General features: G+C 41.0%; 3 protein-coding genes across 3 annotated transcripts; 1 reads left to right on the top strand and 2 right to left on the bottom strand.

Moving 5' to 3' along the window:
* Nucleotides 1-2,202: 2,202 nt before the first annotated feature.
* Nucleotides 2,203-7,216, bottom strand: LOC102710639 (nucleotide pyrophosphatase/phosphodiesterase-like). Its single transcript, XM_015838057.2, has 13 exons — nucleotides 6,571-7,216; nucleotides 6,325-6,412; nucleotides 5,101-5,370; nucleotides 4,739-4,847; nucleotides 4,521-4,638; nucleotides 4,278-4,410; nucleotides 3,966-4,153; nucleotides 3,688-3,874; nucleotides 3,535-3,602; nucleotides 3,227-3,320; nucleotides 2,919-3,110; nucleotides 2,623-2,703; nucleotides 2,203-2,428 (listed from the first exon to the last, which is right to left on the bottom strand). Exons 1-13 carry the CDS (start codon nucleotides 6,882-6,884, stop codon nucleotides 2,366-2,368), a joined length of 1,905 nt encoding a protein of 634 aa, XP_015693543.2. The 5' UTR covers nucleotides 6,885-7,216; the 3' UTR covers nucleotides 2,203-2,365.
* A 1,825-nt stretch (nucleotides 7,217-9,041) lies between these two features.
* On the bottom strand, nucleotides 9,042-11,172 carry LOC102710350 (pentatricopeptide repeat-containing protein At1g33350-like). Its single transcript, XM_006644784.3, has one exon. It carries the CDS (start codon nucleotides 11,103-11,105, stop codon nucleotides 9,783-9,785), a length of 1,323 nt encoding a protein of 440 aa, XP_006644847.2. The 5' UTR covers nucleotides 11,106-11,172; the 3' UTR covers nucleotides 9,042-9,782.
* A 3,272-nt stretch (nucleotides 11,173-14,444) lies between these two features.
* On the top strand, nucleotides 14,445-19,461 carry LOC102714606 (protein MICRORCHIDIA 6-like). The gene is made up of 17 exons (XM_015839519.2): nucleotides 14,445-14,831; nucleotides 14,921-14,995; nucleotides 15,072-15,106; nucleotides 15,203-15,281; nucleotides 15,608-15,697; nucleotides 15,788-15,863; nucleotides 15,957-16,035; nucleotides 16,112-16,246; nucleotides 16,621-16,719; nucleotides 16,943-17,044; nucleotides 17,115-17,261; nucleotides 17,429-17,521; nucleotides 17,664-17,827; nucleotides 17,931-18,378; nucleotides 18,730-18,806; nucleotides 18,907-18,949; nucleotides 19,081-19,461. The coding sequence occupies exons 1-17, from the start codon at nucleotides 14,486-14,488 to the stop codon at nucleotides 19,177-19,179; spliced, it is 2,187 nt and encodes a 728-aa protein (XP_015695005.1). The 5' UTR covers nucleotides 14,445-14,485; the 3' UTR covers nucleotides 19,180-19,461.
* The last annotated feature ends 74 nt before the right edge of the window (nucleotides 19,462-19,535 follow it).

Below are 19,535 nucleotides of genomic sequence, written 5' to 3'. Positions count from 1 at the left end.
ACACCATTAGATCATAATATATCTAGATCAAAATAAAAAAATTAAATAACAGATACAAAGATTTACTAATTAAAAAAATCCGAGTAGGGACTAGACAGTTTGCACCAAAATAGATAGAATCCTACCAGGAGCACGGATTAGCGAGCGGCATGGCCATCGTTGATGCCGCCATGGGCGCCACACGTTTGTACTAAGTTAATTCGATTTTAATTAATTATTCTCTCCGATAAAAAATAGATTATTTAGAATAATATTTGATCAAACTTATAAACTTCCAAATATGCATAATTCCCTAAATTTTTAATTTATATATAAGACAACTGATACACATAGATTCTACTGAAAAAGTATTATTATAATATCACAAATTTATTCTATTTTAGAAATTACCAAGTTAATCGAAAAAAATTACGCTGTAAGATCATGGTGGGTCTAGATTATAACAGTGTCGATTGGTAGCTATAGTTGTATAAGAAGTATAATTATATATTTAGAAATAGAAAATAGTATATTTCTAATAGCATAAGACTAGATCAAGTCTTAATTTTAACGGTTGAGATCCAACCATATATTACAATATATTCAAGTTGTATGGCTAATATAGAGTAGCAATAGGACACAATAATACCAGATTTCCCTCCCTAATAAATACCAAGCAAACTTAATAAAACTATAGTCGGATTAGCCAAATAGTTCAGCTAGCCAACAAAATTGTGAAAGAACAAATCTCTTCAAGGCGCTATTGTCGCTGGATTTGATCCTTTCAAAGTGCTATTGTCATATGATTTCACCTTTTTCCATTTGTTTTCTTCCTCTCACAAAAGCCTTTTTGTGTGTTATAGCCCATCGATCTCTCTTATTTCTCTTATTTCCTGTTTAAATATTAAAGAAATTTTGTACCATATATATCATTACCACGCTCTCTCTAGATGGTAAAATTTACCGTCTTAATTAGAGAAAAAGAAGAAAAGTCTTATATTGTTAGATCCGGTGATCCCATATTTAACGATCAGGATATAATAGTGTTAAGTGAGTTTAAGGGGTGGTAGTTCATAGATTCTCATACATAGCTATGGTTCCAAGCTTACGATATACCACAACACAATTAACATATGTTTAAATAACAAATACAAATAGAAAAATATTCAATAGAATTATACCTAAATAGACAACAATTAAGATAAGTAAACAATCACATATTTTAGAGATTAAAGATTAAAACAAATATGAGTAAAACATAAAATGACTTAAATCTAGCCACGCAAATGCGCGGGCCAACCTGCTAGTTATATATATAAAGTAATAGAAAAATGAGGCTCCACGTTGTCTCTCACGGCCTAGAAATTCTGAGATTAATCGGAGGAAATAGGAGAAAAAAAGAAAAAGATATTTTTTAGAGATAAGAACGCAAAAAAAATTGAATCGGACAATGAGAAAGAAAAAGGAAAGAACAGCAAACTTGAATCGGACAACGAGGAGAAAAATATTTTTAAGAGATTAATTGAAGAAACATAAAAGAGAACAAAAAATATCAACCTAGAGATAAAAATAGAATTGCACTGGGCGCATGTGACCTCCATGCATTGAGAACCGGGACGTTGGATTTGGATCGGGCAACGAAAAGAGAAAAAAGAAAAAAATATTTTATAAATAGGACCAGGAAAGAAAAAGATCATTTAAAATAAATAATAATAATAATAATAATAATATGACTCCATGCGTAATCAATTTAGAAAAATCCAAATCTCGGATATAAAGAAAAGAGTCCATGTGTAAATACACTTTAGAAAAATTTAAATCTTGAATTAAAAGTTTTAAAATAGTTGATACTGAGGGAAGAGCACATCTATAAATGCAATTTAGAAAGATCCAAAAATTTTGTTGAAAATATAAAAATTAAATAAAGATAAATAATAAAAAATAATCCATGTGTAAATAAATCTCGGATTCAAAAGTTTAAAATAATTGATATTGAGGAATGGTCCATCTATAAATACAATTTTGAGTCATCTAAAATTTCAGTCAAAAAGAATCGGATTAGAAATACAATTTCAGAATTAAAAATAAAAAAATAAAAAAAGCTCATGTGTAAATACAGTTTAGAAAAAATTAAATCTTTAAATTAAAAAAATATAATATAGAAACATTTAAATTCAAATTAAAAATTAAAAAGTAATTATTATGTAAATAAGAGACCTTGTGTAGAGTCAATTTATAACGGCTAGCCGCCCATATATTGCGCAGGCCTCCGTGCTAGTTTATGCGTAATTTAGCTTATATTTACAGTATACCTGTTACTAACAAATGAAAAAAAACTGACTACAATAATCCCCTCGAGTCACTTTAAGCTGCAGGTAAGATTGGATCATCTGGCTCCCTTCACAATCCTAAATTGGTCCCGGACCGCCGTCGTGTTTGAGTTTACAAACTGAAAAAAGGAGAGTAACAGTTGTTCAGGGATGCTTAGATGCAGCCATGCTCCATTACTTACTCATACAGTGCTATCTCCTTTTGTTTTAAAAAATCATTCATGTTAATAATTTTGTCCCTTGTTTCACCAGTTGGAATCTTTCAGAATGAGAACAGAGAAAGGAGAAGAAAAAATAATAAGATAAGACTGACCTGAACCAATATATCAGTTTTTGTGGCATGTACCCTGGCATATCCAAACTCTGAAATCCTTGATAAGCTCCAGCTAGCCCGCTGAATAAGTGAACAGAAAAAACACAAGGTTACCACTGAATAGTAAGTATATCAGGATTCAGACATTAACACGTTCTTATCAATTAGGAATTAAGATTGTCTATCGAGTTCTAACAACCTTTGTTAACACCACCATAGTACCAATACTACGTATTTCCAAACCTATGACGTATAATTGCCTTGGAGCACAGCACACAGAAAGAGATGACTCTTACACCAATCTTAGGGAAGCCATCCAAGCTGAACCCCCCTGCTCCAACAATGGCATGAACCGGTCCGGTGTAGTTGCTGTTGTCGTAGGTATCAACTCCTTTTGCGTCTTTCTTTGGCATGCCTTTGCAGTTCCCCTGGTATATTGCACATGTTCTCTCGTAGTTGTGGACATGGCCGAAGAAAACCAAATCGACCTGTTCATCATAGATCAAAGCATCTTTGTTTAGTCAAGTGTTTTTCCAGCTATGAATTTGTGAAGGTACATTCAAACCTGAACTTTGAGTGTGGCTAAGCTGCATTCCAATCTTACCTTGTAGTTAAGTAAGAGTGGCTCAACAGACGCAACGAAGTTTGGGTCGACGCTGGGCAGTATACCGCTGCTGGATGAGTACATCGGTCTATGCCTGCAATGGCCATTGAAATGACAAGTGCAAAGTATTACTTCTTTCTACAATCAGACAGTTTGCATTCCTGGTTATGAAAGCATGCCAAGAACAAGGTGCAACCTCAGGTTGCAACATTTTTCCTTTCATCTCTTTGTTTCAGAAAATAATTTCTCTTGCTTGATTGATCTCTAGGCATAGAAGTTCTGGATGAAGAAACGATCGTTTAGCTTACCCGATGAAGATCACCCATGGTGTTCTCGATCTATCAACCGATGACAAATCCTCTTCCATCCAATTGTACTGCTCACACAACAAAACATGGAACCATAAACATGTAGGATGTGCCTGATACAGGAACAAGAAAAAGGTGCCGTTGATTGCTTACTTGCTCCGACTTCTCTGACCACTCGTGCTCGGTGGACATCACAATGAAGTGAACGCTCCCTTGCTCGATGGAATACCATGGCTTGTCCTTGCCGGCAGCAGGCATGGGGAAGTAGGACTCATAGGCGACTCCGCATTCACCGCCTGAGTCCGGGGTTGGATACACAGATCCAGACCCTGCATAGTCTCTGACGATGAAAGCGTCGTCAGCCTCTGCTCATTGTGATCCTCCACACCTTTGAAGTGAAGGTGCAGGGTTTCTGGATGGCAGGGAATCACCTCTCGTGGTTGCCAATAGCGGTCATGTAGGACACCTGCGAAGCGAGCGGCGTGATGAGGTGGAGGAAGAAGTCCCACTCGACCAGGAAGCCCGTGGCGTAGCTGATGTCTCCTATGTGGAAGATCGAGTCGACCTTTCCGGTTTGCATCTCTGCAGCCACTGCTTTGGCCACCGAGGTCGATCCAGGCTGCAAATACAGTGCAAATTACAGAGGTCGTCGTCATCATTATCATCATCTGAGAGCACATATACCATATGGAAATATATGATGTAAAAATGATAAGTTTGCATGATTGCTGAATCTCGTGTACCTGAATATAGTGTTCCACGGATGGGTCCAGTGGAGCCTTCCCCATATCGCCAAAGATCACGAAGGAAAGCTCCCCTGAACCTGCAGCTGGTGGGGTTCTGAATTTGATTGTGTCACTCCAACCAACAGAATCACTGGACAGCAGCACGGGCAAGGCCGTATTGAGGATGTTACTGACAAGTGATAACTGGTAGGACTACTAATTTTTGCAGCCAAAAAGTAAAAAAGAAAAAAAATAGTGTACCTTCCGTAACGGTAAGTGTAGAACTGAGAAGGCTGGAGACCGGTCATGACTGCCGAATGGATGTAACCTGGATCATGCCACCCGAAATCCTTTGCAGGGCTCGGCAGCACGGCAATGCCTGCACGTCGGAACTCTCATTTCATTTGAGATAACAAGCATGATACTACTAAATTTAATCCCTTTTTTTTTCACCACAATGGTTAATTACTGCTACTCACTGCACATGTCCTTATGAGTAAATGTCGTGGCGACAGAAGCAGCAGCCTTGCCACTCCCGTACTGAACCTGCTGCGGCTTCCCGTCTCCACTCACCCACGTAAGCTTCATCTGATTCATACAGCGACCCAAATTACAATTGCGTTTGCACCGCATATTCTCACTAATAAATATAAGCTAAAATTTAAATTTTCAATTTTAAATTTATATTTAAAGTTGACTTTGGTTTTTTACTAAAGATTATTTTTTAGTCTTGCCTTTTTATATCGAATATAAAAGTTATCTGCAGTTATGTTTTGTTTACAAATATATCGGGCTTTTCGTTTGAAAAAACCGAACAATCACCCTGAGCTTGAATGCTCACCGAGGTGGCCTTGGAGTCGACGCTGGAGAGGTGGCCGTGGAGCGGCTTGGCGGGGTTGGCGAACGGGATCGCGCCGGAGCGCTTGAGGACGCACGGCGTGGCGAAGCCGCCGGAGAAGAGGACGAACTCCACGTCGGTGCGGAAGTTGACGACGTGGAACGCCAGCGTGGCGGCGCAGGTCCGGACCTTGCAGCTGCCGGACGCGCGGCGCTTCGGGCACGCGGAGCTCATGCACCGCAGGTACCCCGGGTCGCTCGTCAGGTACTGGGCCTGCACGCGGTGCCCCGGTTAAAAATTTGGGCCCATCTCTTCTTCTGGGCTGTAAATTCTGTTGCTTAGATTTAACTGGGCCTACATTTGTTGCTTATCTGCTAACAAGATGATGGTCCTATTAAATTAAAAATGGTAGCTTATATAATAGATAAGGTTGTTTCTGATGAACTGATACTACGAGGTTTTCTGATTTAGTCATGCTGTCATGCACGTGTGTGTGCAGCACCATGCTACATGCATGTGATGTGGCCATGAGCCATGAGATGTAGTTGACATGAGCACGCTTGACAGGAGGGGAACACACAGGAAAGTTAAATCAAACAAAGTTAATCAATAAGCCATAGGTAAATAAACAAAAAGTGAATGTCTGTGTGCAAGCACTAGAACACAGGTAGTTAGTTGCACATGTTCTTTGGTTGGACTGAAACTGGTGTTCTTGGTGGAGCACACTATTTAGATCTAACTATACTATATAAATACATGATACATAAACCATATCTGATTTTTTTTCATTAATTTGGGTGTACATCTGTACAGCCATGACGACCGCTAGGTCCGCCGACCCTGACTCCTTGACAAATAGGATTGCTTAATTCACAAATGGTCATTCATGTGAGGCTATATATATAACACACGCATGATGCATTGAGCAGCAACTAATGATCTAATTGGCATGTCGTTATCAACATTTTGCCATCGCTGCTGCCTTTCCTTGGACTCAACAACCTATTTAAGGAAGTTTCAGACATAGTGGGCATCAAGGAGTTAATATGCCAAACGCCGTATATTACGTACTATGCTTCTGACGAGCATCAACACGGTTAATTACGTTGGTGTGTGTCAACTAAATCCAAATATTAGTGTATTATGGCGGAAGATGCAAACTGCTAGCTAAGCTAGGTCAAGCAATGAGCACAGAAAAAGCAGTTGTCCTTGGATGCAGAAACTCACCTTGACAGGGTAGTGGCACAGAAGAGGGAGGCTCGCAAGGTCACCGGTCTCGATGTAATTGACACCGTTCAGAGGACACCCCAATACACTGCATGCACATCCATGAATTTACTCACGTGAAACAATCCATCAGATGATCGATATATGTGCAGATGAGTGGCATTACCAGACATGCGCCAAATGGAGCAGATGAGAAGTTAACAATATGGCGATAGCGAATTGCATTTTTTTTTTCGTTTCGTTCACCTGGAGTTGGAGGGCGTGATCATGGCGAGCCAGTGGGAGCGATCGGGCCTGAGGATGCCGGAGACGGTGACGTTGAGGAACGCCTCGTCGGGGAGCGGCGCGCCGCCGGTGCTGACACTGATCGCCAGGTACGGGCTCGGGTCCAGGCACGACCCCAGCGGCTTCCTGTTCACCGTCCTGAACTCCGACTTCCCCGCGTAGCTGACGCGCATCGTCTCCGCCGCGGGAAGGAACGCCGACGAGGAGCTCGCCGCGGCGCCGCAGATGCCGCCGATGAGCACGAGCAGCAGCACCAGCAGGAGGAGGCGCGCCATGGAGGAGCCGGAGCCGCCGCACCCCCACCGTCGTCCGTCGTCGCGCGCGCCTGCGAACGCGGGGCCACGCTTGACCAACTAACTGACAACCGCACGCGCACGTACGTGTGGCTGGCCTGGCCACACCCTAGACGCACGCTCAGCCGCGCACCACGCACTGACGAGCTAGACGAGGCCGTTATATATAAAAACTTAACCAAAAACACAAACAGGGAACACCTCGCTAGCTCGACTTACGGGAGAAATGGAGGAAAAACACCGACGTCAAACACACACGGCTCTCCTGTACGTTGTGCTGATCCCATCCACCACCGTACGTTGTGGACGACAATTAATTTAACGAGGAGACGTCGCGGCGGACGCTTCTGGCTTCTGGCCGAGGAGCCACCATCGGTGACATCCGCCGCGCCTCCGAAAGGGAAATATATGGGAGCTAGCGGGGGAGACTGGAAAGAGAGAGGAATATGCTGTACGTCGCGGCGAGCGTGGCGGGAACGGGGCGGAGCTGCCAATTCCTTTCGCCGTCCGCAACAACGTCGCTTGCGCGCGATTGCAAACTCGCCCACGCCCCTCCATTTGCAACAACATTTCACATGTGCACGAAAAACGCCCGAAAATACGTCATATCCGTCTTTTCGTTACGTTTATAAGTTTATTTTTATTTGCAAATATATAGCTTTTTACGTGACCCCTTCGTGTGCACATGACTGTTTACCTGTCAAACGGGCGAAAAGAGGGACCTGTGTTATCTGTGCCATGCTGCTGTTTGCCTGCGTGCAGTTGATGGTGACCAAGTGGAGTCTCGTGGCGTCGCCTTTAGGGTGGTTCCAACCGAACGCATCGGCGGATGGAACATGTGCGGTAGCATTGGTTCATGACAGTGTTAGGCGCAGCGAGCCGGGCACACATTAATTTGCCGCCCGGTCCGACTGCTTTTGCTTGGGGGCAGCTAATGGTTCTCGATCGGCTTCTCGCTGTCTGTCCAATTGCCTTGCTGCGAGGACAAGATGATTGCCAAATTGCCTTTGATATAATACACCGATATCACGGATGAGCTAAAAAAAAACAAGTGTTTCTTTAGGTTGCTACTTGCTATAGTTCTCTTGATGTTTCAGAAGTGTTTCTGCTTCTTCGTACAGCTTCGTTTGGTATTGTATATCTCATGCACGCGCTGGAAAGATTAAATAGTGACTTGGCGTGGACGTTCTCCGTCAGTTCTTGTCAACTGGGATGGAACAAACCCAAGGACGTCACGCCATCGATCGTGCACGTCGCGTTACTGTGACTTGCAGAACGTAGTTAAGGGAACCAAATCCAAATGGCGATTGGTCAGTCGTGTTACCGTTGATTGATTATGTACCGACCAGCGTATGATCATTTCTTTTACTTCCTAACTAGGTATGCAGGTGGTAATGAGCCTAACTTTTATCCAATAAAATTTAAGGATTAGATTTAAAATGATTAAAAATAAAATTCTATCAAATTTTGAGCCATAAATATTTAAGGAGTAAATAGGTCGTAAAAAAACCCAAGAGACTTGTACCATTACCACTGCTAGCAGCACTTTGAATCTCTGATATGCTAATAGCTATTGCATCAGTTTCTTATGGCCCACCTCACGAGTGTAATATGAAAAAGTTTGCTTGTGATACTAGTGCTCAAATATTTTTATAAGTAAACTGCAATCTTATCACTTTTTATTACATAAGTTTCACTTTATGCCACCTTTAAACATACCTTTTTTTGGATCAGGTAAATTTACTATTGTTGTTTTTTGAACAACACAGAACAAGCCATGTTTAGCATCCCTTTTGACAAATATATGTACGGTACCTAGGTGGAAGTTCGCTGGTATATTAGAGCTAATGTGTTTGACGTCATTAATATGTACTTAAAAATATTGTTTGAGCTGGTCTAAACCGCAACAATGTCATATTTCTATAATTTAAATGAAAAATATATATTTACGGGTGGTCCAAAGTAAAACTTGAATAATAAAATGTGACCCAAATTGCAATTCTCTATTTTGATTTCATTTTGGCCATGAATTTTCACTAATGTACTGCAAGTCTTGCAAGTAGAGCAATTTCATGATATTTCATCAATTTGTTTGCACAGAATGCCTTTTTACATTATTCAACAATTTATCCACTCAAATATAAGTAATATTATTCAACAATTGATCCTAATAGAATATCCAATGGACACAACAGGAACTTTTTAACTTGCAAGTTATAACACAGGAAAATCTGCAATCTATGCTAAAATTTAACAGGAGTTGGATTACAAAGAATATCACCTGGATAAAGCTTTCAGAATTTATTGGAGATACAGGACTTGTAAAATGTTAACGACAAAACATCCTAGGTGATTGATCAACTGTAGAGTTTAGTGAGAGTAGTAGGACCAACTCAACCGTTGAGCTGTTCGATTATGTTTGGAAAGCCGTTGACAAGAAGTCATGAAAACCATTACTCAAGTATGTCCTTTGCTATCATCCGATCCATATAAACAAGAGGAAAAACCACTAAAGAATCAGATGACTATGACTGCACTACATAGGAGGCTATCCAGAAGACAAGGATATCAAGCAAGCCATTAGTTTGCACTCGAGTAATCTCCATGCATAAATCGAATCGTCTTCCAATAGGTCAGTTCAAGATCCTGATCAAACAATATATCTTAATATCATTGATTATCCCAAATTCTCGATGCAGCACTGAAAAGATAGAGAAAAACATGTATTCATTCCACCGATGCCCTCAGACAGATTCACCAAGTAGCATGCAAAGTTAACCTCTGAATACCTCAGCAGTGAAGCTAATCAAAAGAGGCTTAGAGTCCTCCATTCTGTCCCAAAACTTTCAGGCTATGGTCCTATGGAAACCATATGAAAAATCAACTGACCGTAGGAAGAGTAAAGCCCTGTGTTTCACCCACCCGAATGGTGCTTGATCCTCTGCTCTTCCTCACATTACGTTCTGCCATCAAATTCCTAACCCTTATCACGTCTTCCCACCGTCCACCCATAGCATACAGGTCAGAAATCAGTGCATATAATCCACCATTTTCTTCTGGTATCTCCATTGTCAAGGCTTTCTCCATTCCCTCCACTGCAATGTCAAAATTTTTGAACTTCTTGCATGCTGCTAACAACGAAGTCCAAATGATGATATTTGGCTCCATTCTCATGGTCTTGATAACCTCATAAGCCTCCTCCAGTTTCCCAGCCTTTGCATAGAGATCAACAATGCAGCCATAGTGATGTATAGTCGGCTCAAGGCCATATTTGTCAACCATAAGTTTAAAGAACAACTTCCCTTGATCCACCAGTCCAGCTTGCCGACATGCACTGAGCACAGCTGTGAATGTCATCTCATTTGGTTGAACTCCACTCAGACTCATCTCCTCAAACAGCTGGATGGCCAGTTCACCGCCAAGATGCACTGCGGCCCCACAAATCATTGCAGTCCAGTGCGTCACATTCCTCGAAGGGACTCGCCAAAACAAACGGGATGCATAATCAAGGCAGCCAGTTTTGGCATAGCAATCAATCAAAGATGTTCCGAGGTGCATGTTGAAGTTGAATTCGTGCCGCACAATATATCCATGAATGGCCCTGCAGTATACCGGAAGCAAGCCAGCCGATGCACAACCCGTGAGAACGGTGACGAGCATCACATGGTCTGCAACAACTTGGGTGGTGATTGTCATTGTGCGGAAGAAAGCAAGGCCATCGGCTAGGTGATTGTGGGAGAAATAACATGCAAGCATGGTCGACCAAGAGGCCGCGTCCTTGTTAGGGATGGAATCAAAGAAGGCTCGCGCGGAAGCGAGGTCGGACGATCGGCAGAGGGACCAGAGCATAACGTTGACGACGACCAGGTTGCAGGTGGAGGATGGCATTTCATCGAACAGGTGGCGGGCGAGTGCGGGTGAAAGGAGTGAGTAACCGCGTAGGAGGGAGGAGGCGACGTGAGAGTAGGCAAGGAGATTGGACCTGAGGAGGTGGGCGTGGAAGTGGGAGAGCAGGGGGAGGGAGGCGGCGGCCGTGAGGTGCTTGACGACGAAGACGGCGGCGGGCCAGGCGAGACGGTAGCGATCCTCGAGGCGGGCGGTGTCGCGGAGGAGGGAGTAGAGACGGAGGGCTGATGAAGGGCAGGAGGCGTCGCGGATTGCGGCGATGAGTTCGCTGGCGGCGAGGCGGCGGGGAAGGGACATTGGGGGTGGAGCAAGGGCGTGGCGTGGCGTGGCGTGCCGCGGCGGCGCTGGCGAGTTCGGTTTGGAATTCGGGCGGGGGCGGGGGCGGGGGCCCCGAGGCGACCGGCTGGTTTTTCTTCCGCGTGTCGGTGGCTCGGATCTGGTCAAGCAAGCGGAATCGCTCAAGGCCCATCCAGTTGCTTTGGTGGGCTAGTGTTTTATACTAGTATAGGAATGGCGTCTTTTTTCAGTACAGCCCAAATTGTTCTTTTTCCACTTAATTTTACATGGATTGGGCTATATCTGGCCCATGATGCTCCAAGGGATACATAATTTTTGGCCCGTAAATATGCCCATAATGCTCCTAGGGTCTAGATTATTTTTGGAATCTCATGCTTATCCCTAATTTGATTTTCTTCCATTGAATATGCAGGTTTACCGGTAGTAGGCTTCTGTGATTGTCATCAAGGGAAGGTACCAACACAACATCTGAAATTGAAGAAACTTCCAATATAAATCTCTCCTAAGTTGGCGATAAAGAATTGGTCATCTTTAGCTAAAGATCACATTGAAGAAAGCATCCCCCTTCAATTCTTGGAGGTTCTTGATCCGATCCAAGAAGCCCATACCAGTTAACTGCAGTTCCATCAACAGGAGAAACGCAATTCGTCATACACGCGTAAGTTTTCTTGTCTCCATTACGTACTATTTTGCATCTGTGGTTACGTTCTTATATCTGGTAATTTAATGGTGGTTGTACAATCATCTGGCTTTATTTGGTTAACACTAGCTATTGGTGATAGATCAGATTAGATTTATATTGAATTCCTCGCGTGGCAAATAGAGCCCTATTATATTTTGGATAAGCCTTACTTCAGAAATATTGGCAAAGTCCTAGTCTGACTCAGATAGAAGTGCGCCGCGGACAAAAATAGCTTTACTAGTCTTAGGCCTCTTTAGTTTTAAAATGTTTTTCTCAAAAACATCACATCAAATTTTTAGACACCTAAATAAAACATTAAACATAGATGAAACACAAAATTAATTACGTAGTTAGGAGAGAAATCGGGTGACAAATCTTTTAAGCCTAATTAGTCTATGATTAGTCATAAGTGTCATAGTATCTACATGTGTAAATTATGGACTAATTAATCTCAAAACATTCGTTTCGTGTTTTTAGGCGAGCTATTAAATTCGTTTTTTTTATTCGTGTCCAAGAATCCTTCTAACATCTGGTCAAATAAAATATCTAAATTTTTTTTCGCGAATTAAACGGGGTCTTAGAAGGGAAAGTCAAATTTCAAATCAAAACTAGTACAGGCCCTAACAAGACCAACTGGCTTTACGTGATCATTCAGCGGCAACTGGCTTTACGTGATACTACGGGTTAAACATAAGATGTTCACGTATGTTTTAATGTGTTTTGGTGCCAACCGTATCCCTCTTAGATGATATATGCCACTCCTTTTGTTCAATAAGCAAGTTCAAGTTTTTTATGCGAAAGTTGTCTTCTGATCCTGTTAAAACCAAAATTTGATAAAATTTTTTATTGGATTTGGATAAGGAAAGTCACAGTCACCGATGCAAATTTTATTCCGAAGAATTCAAATTCAACAGGAAATCGTGAAGACCAAGACATGTTGGCGTAAATTTATCTATTCATTGGAGTTAATTATGATTTTTTTCAATTATCTCTAAGAGACCGATCGGGACTTATTATCTATTAAGTTTCGTATCCAATAGGGATTAGAATTAGAGTCAAAATAGGATTTGTTATTTCCTTTTATCTATTAGGAATCGTGTGTCATATTAGCATGCACTACTATCCACCCATAGATATAAATATGTATGCCCGGGGTCATTATAAATCATCTACTTTTATATATTTATTCATATATATATATATATATATATATATATATATATATATATATATATATATATATATATATATATATATATATGTCAATTACTCTCGATGCATCGCCCATCTTCACCGAGGTTTCATCACCGGCGGAACTTGACACCTGATGCGGGGCTGGATTGTCTCGATCTCCGGCGGAGGGGTAAGTCCTACGTTTCGCCTGCCATGGTAATGGTATCAGCTAGATTGGAACTCGGTATGATCTTCTGATCTGCTGGTACGGTTGCTAGTTATCGTATAAATTTTAGTTTAGATTACTTTTCTATCTTGAGTTGATATGGTCGATCACTTTAGGTGATTCACATTGATTTGATATTTACTATTTGACATATTTAATCTAATATTGTCTTGGTTTGGTCCGATCTATTGGACTACATTTATCAAATAGTTTATATCAGAGCGATGTATCTTGCTCATCGTTTTATCGGAGTACCAGCCGATAAGTTATCATTCATCAGCATGATACCGATCTAGATCTATTTAATATCTAGTTTGACATATCTAGGCGCAGTATTGAACTGTCTTGGTTTGATCCGATGATCTTAGATTATTCCCAGTAAGTCAGGCTAGATATTTTATAGATCTTATTCGACTATCAGTTGGTTATAGCCGATGATCTTTGACAGCCTACATGCTTATTATATTTATATCAACAGAGTAGCCGATTGATTTACTTCACTGCTATCAATCTGCTGATTTATTTAGATCAGTAGTTATTTATGTTGCGTCGGTTTATGGGGATTACATGCTAGTTGGTTTTAGCTGATCGTAGAAAAAGATTAATTGTTTATTTGAATATTCAAGTCTATTTCTATCGAGTTTCCACCCAATCCAAGCATTTAACAGTCAATTCTTTAGCCTATCGGCTAAATTCTACTACTCAACATCCGATCGGCTAGATTTTTTTTTTACATATCGGCTCGATAGCCAATCAGCTTGTTTTATGCTTCATCTTATCGGTTACAGGATCAAACTAATTGGCGCGCTCGTGTATTACAAGAATTTAGGTTTACACTAGAGCAATCCAAAAAGCGACTCCCAGACCTTCGTGTGTGACACGTCATCGTCAACAGATCCCTTCTTTTAGGTACTACCCATCTAGACCGTGTTCTTTAAGCTAGCTTACTTTAACTTTTTTCTTCAATTTTTATAATATACTTTTCAAATTATTAAATATGTCTTTAAAAGTTGCTATATAGAATTTTATTATCGTATCTTTGTAAAATATATTATTTTATCTTTTATACCATAAAAATTAGAACATTTGAGGATGGAAGATAAAAATTGAGTTCTATCAGAATATTTATCTCATCCATGTATTTCTAGATGTCATCCATATTTAAAAAAATAAACTTTATATTTAGATATCTCCACGTAAGTATATATGATAATACGTAACCAAAGACAAACCTGCAACCGCACGACCGCACCGCTAATCTCTTGTCATGTGAATAGGAACCGTCCCACTACCGTGGCGATGAACTCCATGGGCACGGAGGAAGACACGAAGCCGTTCGTCTCCCCGATCACCTCCGCCCCGCAATGCCTCCGTGGATTCAGCACTTGCCAGGCGCCGCCATTGGAGCGCGTCGCGCGACGAGCGGCCGAGCACGAGCAGCAGGGGCCCTGCGTCCTGAACCAGGCCGCGACCGAATTGCCGGAAGAATGCGCCACCGGGCGGAGCCGCTCGGGCGAGAGCCTCGAGGAGGGCACCTCAGCTGCTGCTCCGTCTCGCGCGGCCGCACGGATTAGCAGGAGGTTCTGGAGCGCCGGCGAGTACGAAGCGGCCGGCGGGAGGAGTTCGCCGCAACCGCCGCCTCGAAGTACGCCGCAGTGCAGATTGCCTCAAAAATTTCATCTTTTTTTTCCTGTTCAGTGCTCGCCTCACCCTCTGCTCGTCGCTGTCTGGCAGATGTGCAGAATCGCATGTGCGTCCACCCCAAATTCCTTCACTCGAACGCGACTTCGCACAAATGGCCATTTGGAGGTAAGCCATTGACCGCATCTAAGTATATGTCATGGAAAGATTACTTGTTCATTTCACACTGTTTACCTTCCTACAGCGGTGGCAGAGTTACTGGATAATGCTGTCGACGAGGTGATCAAACAGCTTGTGTTCTCTTGCGTTCCTTCTACGCATGCAGCAAATTTGATACTCCAGGAATATACATCTGATTGAGCATTTTTGGGACAGATAAAAAATGGCGCTAAGAAGATTATAGTGGACAAAGTCGTTAACAACCGGGACGGATCACCAGCTTTGCTTGTTCAAGGTTCTGATTTCTAGTAACTTACTGTCACCCTTGACAATCTTATGTATGTTGTCGTGGTATATGTGAAAATCTTCTGTTGTGCAATATTAAATGGTCTTATATACATCCTGACAAAGTGTCCAAATAACTGCTTAACTGAAATTACTTCCAGATAATGGACCCAAGTAAAAAATTGCCGAACCTCCTTGTCCTTTTCTAGTTGAGTTCGTATGAATCAGAGTGTGTGCTTAATGTTGCACTGGAATTAAATTTTATTGGAAAAAATACAGTATCTTATGTTATAAACATGAAACTAAATTTGTGCACATTTGCTGATTATTATAAAGATGATGGTGGAGGCATGAATCCTGATTCCTTGAGAAGTTGCATGAGCTTTGGATTTTCTGATAAACAATCAGGCTCTTCAATAGGTCAATGTAAGTGTTATTACTAACTCAGTTGCCTCTTATCTTCTCCATAAAGCTTACATTGTTGTCTAATATATTGACATCTATTGCTCTGGCCAGATGGCAATGGATTCAAAACTAGCACAATGCGGCTAGGGGCAGATGTTATTGTTTTCAGTCGCTCCATGAAGAACAGGCAGGCTCACTTGTATTTGCTTCCTAGTACCAACTTGTTATGGCCTTTTAATTTCTTTCAGTTCAAATAATTCGAAACCATTGTTTCTTTCAGCGAGCCTACCCAATCCATTGGTCTTCTTTCTTACACATTCTTGACGGAAACCGGTCAAAAGGATGTCATCGTTCCTGTGGTATGTTAGGCAAACTGATTTTATTTGAAAAAAACACACACGGTTGATTGTCCTGATGACATTCTTCTTTCATCAGGTGGACTACATGTGCAATTTATCGACAGGAGAAGCTAAACCCTATCACCGGCTTGGTCCAGATCAGTTTTCCTCGAATCTCTCTATTCTGTTGAAATGGTCCCCATTTGCAACTGAAGAACAACTGATGCATAACGTATGTTAGACATATTGCCTAGATGCTATTTTATATCACTTCCTTGTAAAAAAGATTTTTTGTTAACATGGCTAATCTACAAACTTCAATACTAGAAGTGTAACAATATGCTTGTTATTTTAATGTTTCATTGCATGATTGTAATGGAAATGTATGAGAGAAGCAATTCCACCATCCTTAGAAAGGTACCGGGATGTACCACATTATCTACTGTAGAAATTCGGTACCTATAGGTATTAGGTATATTGAGGTATCTCAAGATACTTTTTCATGAGACATAAAATTTTTTGTATGAGAAATATGTTTTAGTAGTCATTAGTAATTTATAATCAATTGTGTGCTAATGGTGTTTGAACTGTATGATTGAGGAACAGTTTAGTGACATTGGTCCTCATGGCACAAAGATTTTAGTCTTCAATTTGTGGTCAGATGATGATGGTGATCTGGAGCTTGATTTTGACACCAATGTGGGGGTAAGCATGACTAATTTTATTAAAATTTTAAATTGTAAAATAAATGCAGAATTTTGAAGTTTACTTTCACTTCTGTCAACATCTTCTCTCTTAGTGTAAGCATATCATTTAGACATTTAGTACGAAAAATTCGAACATTACCCATCTGTGTTCCATAATATCTTGCATATGCTTAGATGTTCCATGTTGATCCATCCATCCTTTCCTCGTTTGTTTATTTCAGGATATTCGGATCAGTGGTGCACCAAAGCCAGTAGAAACAACTAATGTTACAAAAAGAATGAACGAAAGCCATTTGGCAAATCAGCTGCGCTACTCTCTTAGGGCGAGTATCACATTGTTAAAGTTTTACAATACCAGTCCATATAATTGGTTTCTAAATTTGCATTTTTCAGGACTATGTTTCTATATTGTATTTGCAACTACCTGGATACTTCAAGATCATACTCCGAGGACAAGAAGTTATGCATCATTACGTTGCATCTGATCTCAGATATAGCCAATGCATTAGCTATAAGCCCCAAGTCTTTGGAACAAATGAGGTTTGTCTTGAACACATACATATCGTTTTGCTGAGTTACATGCACATTACATATTCACTTCTGTAAAATGTAACCATGTAAAGGTGAATACATTACAATTTATTTATTAATGTTTATTTTCTCTGATTACATTCCTTGCCATTTTGCATCCACTTTGTTCAATTCAGGACCAGGTGCTTACAACCATAGGATTTCTAGATGGTGCTCCGACTATCAGCGTACATGGATTTAGTATCTACCACAAGAATCGGCTTATATTGGTGAGCTGTTGATTCCTTTTTAATTCACTGTGTTTGAAGATGCTTTATAGGCCTAAACATCACATTAGTTTTCACTCAACCACATTCTAGTTATCTTGGCCTAGAATTTTATCTTAATTGAAAAAAAATGATGATGTTTCAGCCATTTCACCGAGTTTTGAGTAGCGCAAGCAGCAAAGGTAGAGGCGTTGCTGGAGTATTAGAAGTAGACTTCATCAAGCCCACACATGACAAACAGGACTTTGAGAAGTCCCAGCTCTATCAGAAGCTAATAACGCGCTTGAAAAACATGACAAATGAGTATTGGTACAACTGCTGCATCCATGTTTTCAACTGACCACATGCCCACATTACCGTGGCTACCTATTTTGTTTCAGTAACATGTGCCAAATATTCCATTTGTTTTCAGGGATTTATACAGTCACCTGGTTGGATACCATAAAGTGCCCCGTGCGGCTTCCGGCTCTCCTGCTTCTCGTGCACTTGTGCCGACAATGCCAAGCACCACTGCTAAACCATCGGAGCCGAATCCAAATGATCATCTTCCTCCGATGGTGCCTTCCAGGCCCAACTCATGTGACAAACCCTCGAATGCAATTCCAATTGCTTTTGCTCCTCCTGCCTCTGCACCTGCTGGAACAAACATTGCCGCTACACGAGCACCAACAGTTTGCTCCGAGCTAGATATGCAAATCATCCAAGGCTACCAGACAAGGTCACCAACTGTGGCAGCTTGCACTGATTTGGCCGATACAAGAAAAAGAAAGATGGAAACTCCTCTTCAGATGGATGGCCCCTTCAAACGGCAGAGCACATCTGATTTGGCTGGCAACAACTCCGTGGACTCAAGTAATGAGGTTAGTCCATATTATGGGGGCGATCTTTTGCCTGTTTAAGGGAAAAAACAAGACATTTGTAAAATAAAAATAATTTGTAAATAAAATTTTTATATATGTGTTTTTAGCAATCTAAAATCCCAAAATTAACTCTAAATTTAAAGTTAAAAATTCAAATTTTAACTTATAAATATAAACAGAAGTATGAGTCATATGATGCTTGTGCCCTGCAGGGACACGTTAGCAATTAACCAGGCATTCAAATGTACATGCAACAAGAATACTTTGTTATTAGGATTTCATATATATATTTTTAATCAGACATCATAGTCTATATACCGCATTGTAATCTAATGACTTTGAGTACTACAGATTTGCCAGTATATGGGAGAACGAGAGTTAAATGAATTTTCTTACTTGAAACTAGAGCAGAATATGCTCCGTCAGCAGTAAGTCCCAATAAACATCCATTTCTTTACTTTTGCCATAATTATTCTGGCCTAAAAGTCTCGCCATTTCCTCTTCTTTTGATTCATTTTTTTTTTTCAGATGCTTGGAATTGGAGTCGACAGAGAGGGATCTTTTGCTCAAGGTAATTGCTTGACATTGTGAATCAGTGAATGGTTCAATATCATCACTCATTTATACATACCAGTGCAGCTTGGCTAAACCACACCATGCGGCTATGCTGAACCTGACAAACTTATCTGCTGTACCGAACAGGAACATCAGCTGCGCCTTGAAATTCAGCAAGCGGAGGCACGCTACACCGGCTTGCTGAACGAATACATATCGGTGGCTGCTGTGAGCACACGCAAGTGATCGGGATCCGTTTACTACATGCGAAGACATGTTTTTGCAATATAGCAAGGAACCAATGCACATTAAGCCATGAGGCTTTTGTGATCACTTGGCTACGAGAACACCGTCTCGGTGTTTCATCACCTGTGTCATCTGCCAGATAGCTTAGCCTTAGCAAATTTAACAGTGTACGGTGTAAATAGAGTGTTTTTTTTTTGGGGAGAATTTCAGATTATCACGAGAGCTCCAGCTATTTATTTCTCTTCTGAATTTCAACATTCGTTTAGATATCTAGAAAAAAAATCCATGAAGTTTCTATTTCCAGTTTCTTCGTGGCGAAGCACCGGCGGCGGTCAATACAAAGCACGCTCGACACG

This window comes from Oryza brachyantha, chromosome 1 (assembly GCF_000231095.2).
Source record: "Oryza brachyantha chromosome 1, ObraRS2, whole genome shotgun sequence".
Lineage (NCBI taxonomy): Eukaryota > Viridiplantae > Streptophyta > Magnoliopsida > Poales > Poaceae > Oryza > Oryza brachyantha.
The sequence above is the reverse complement of the archived record's forward strand: the minus strand, read 5'-3'. Positions and strand labels throughout refer to the sequence as shown.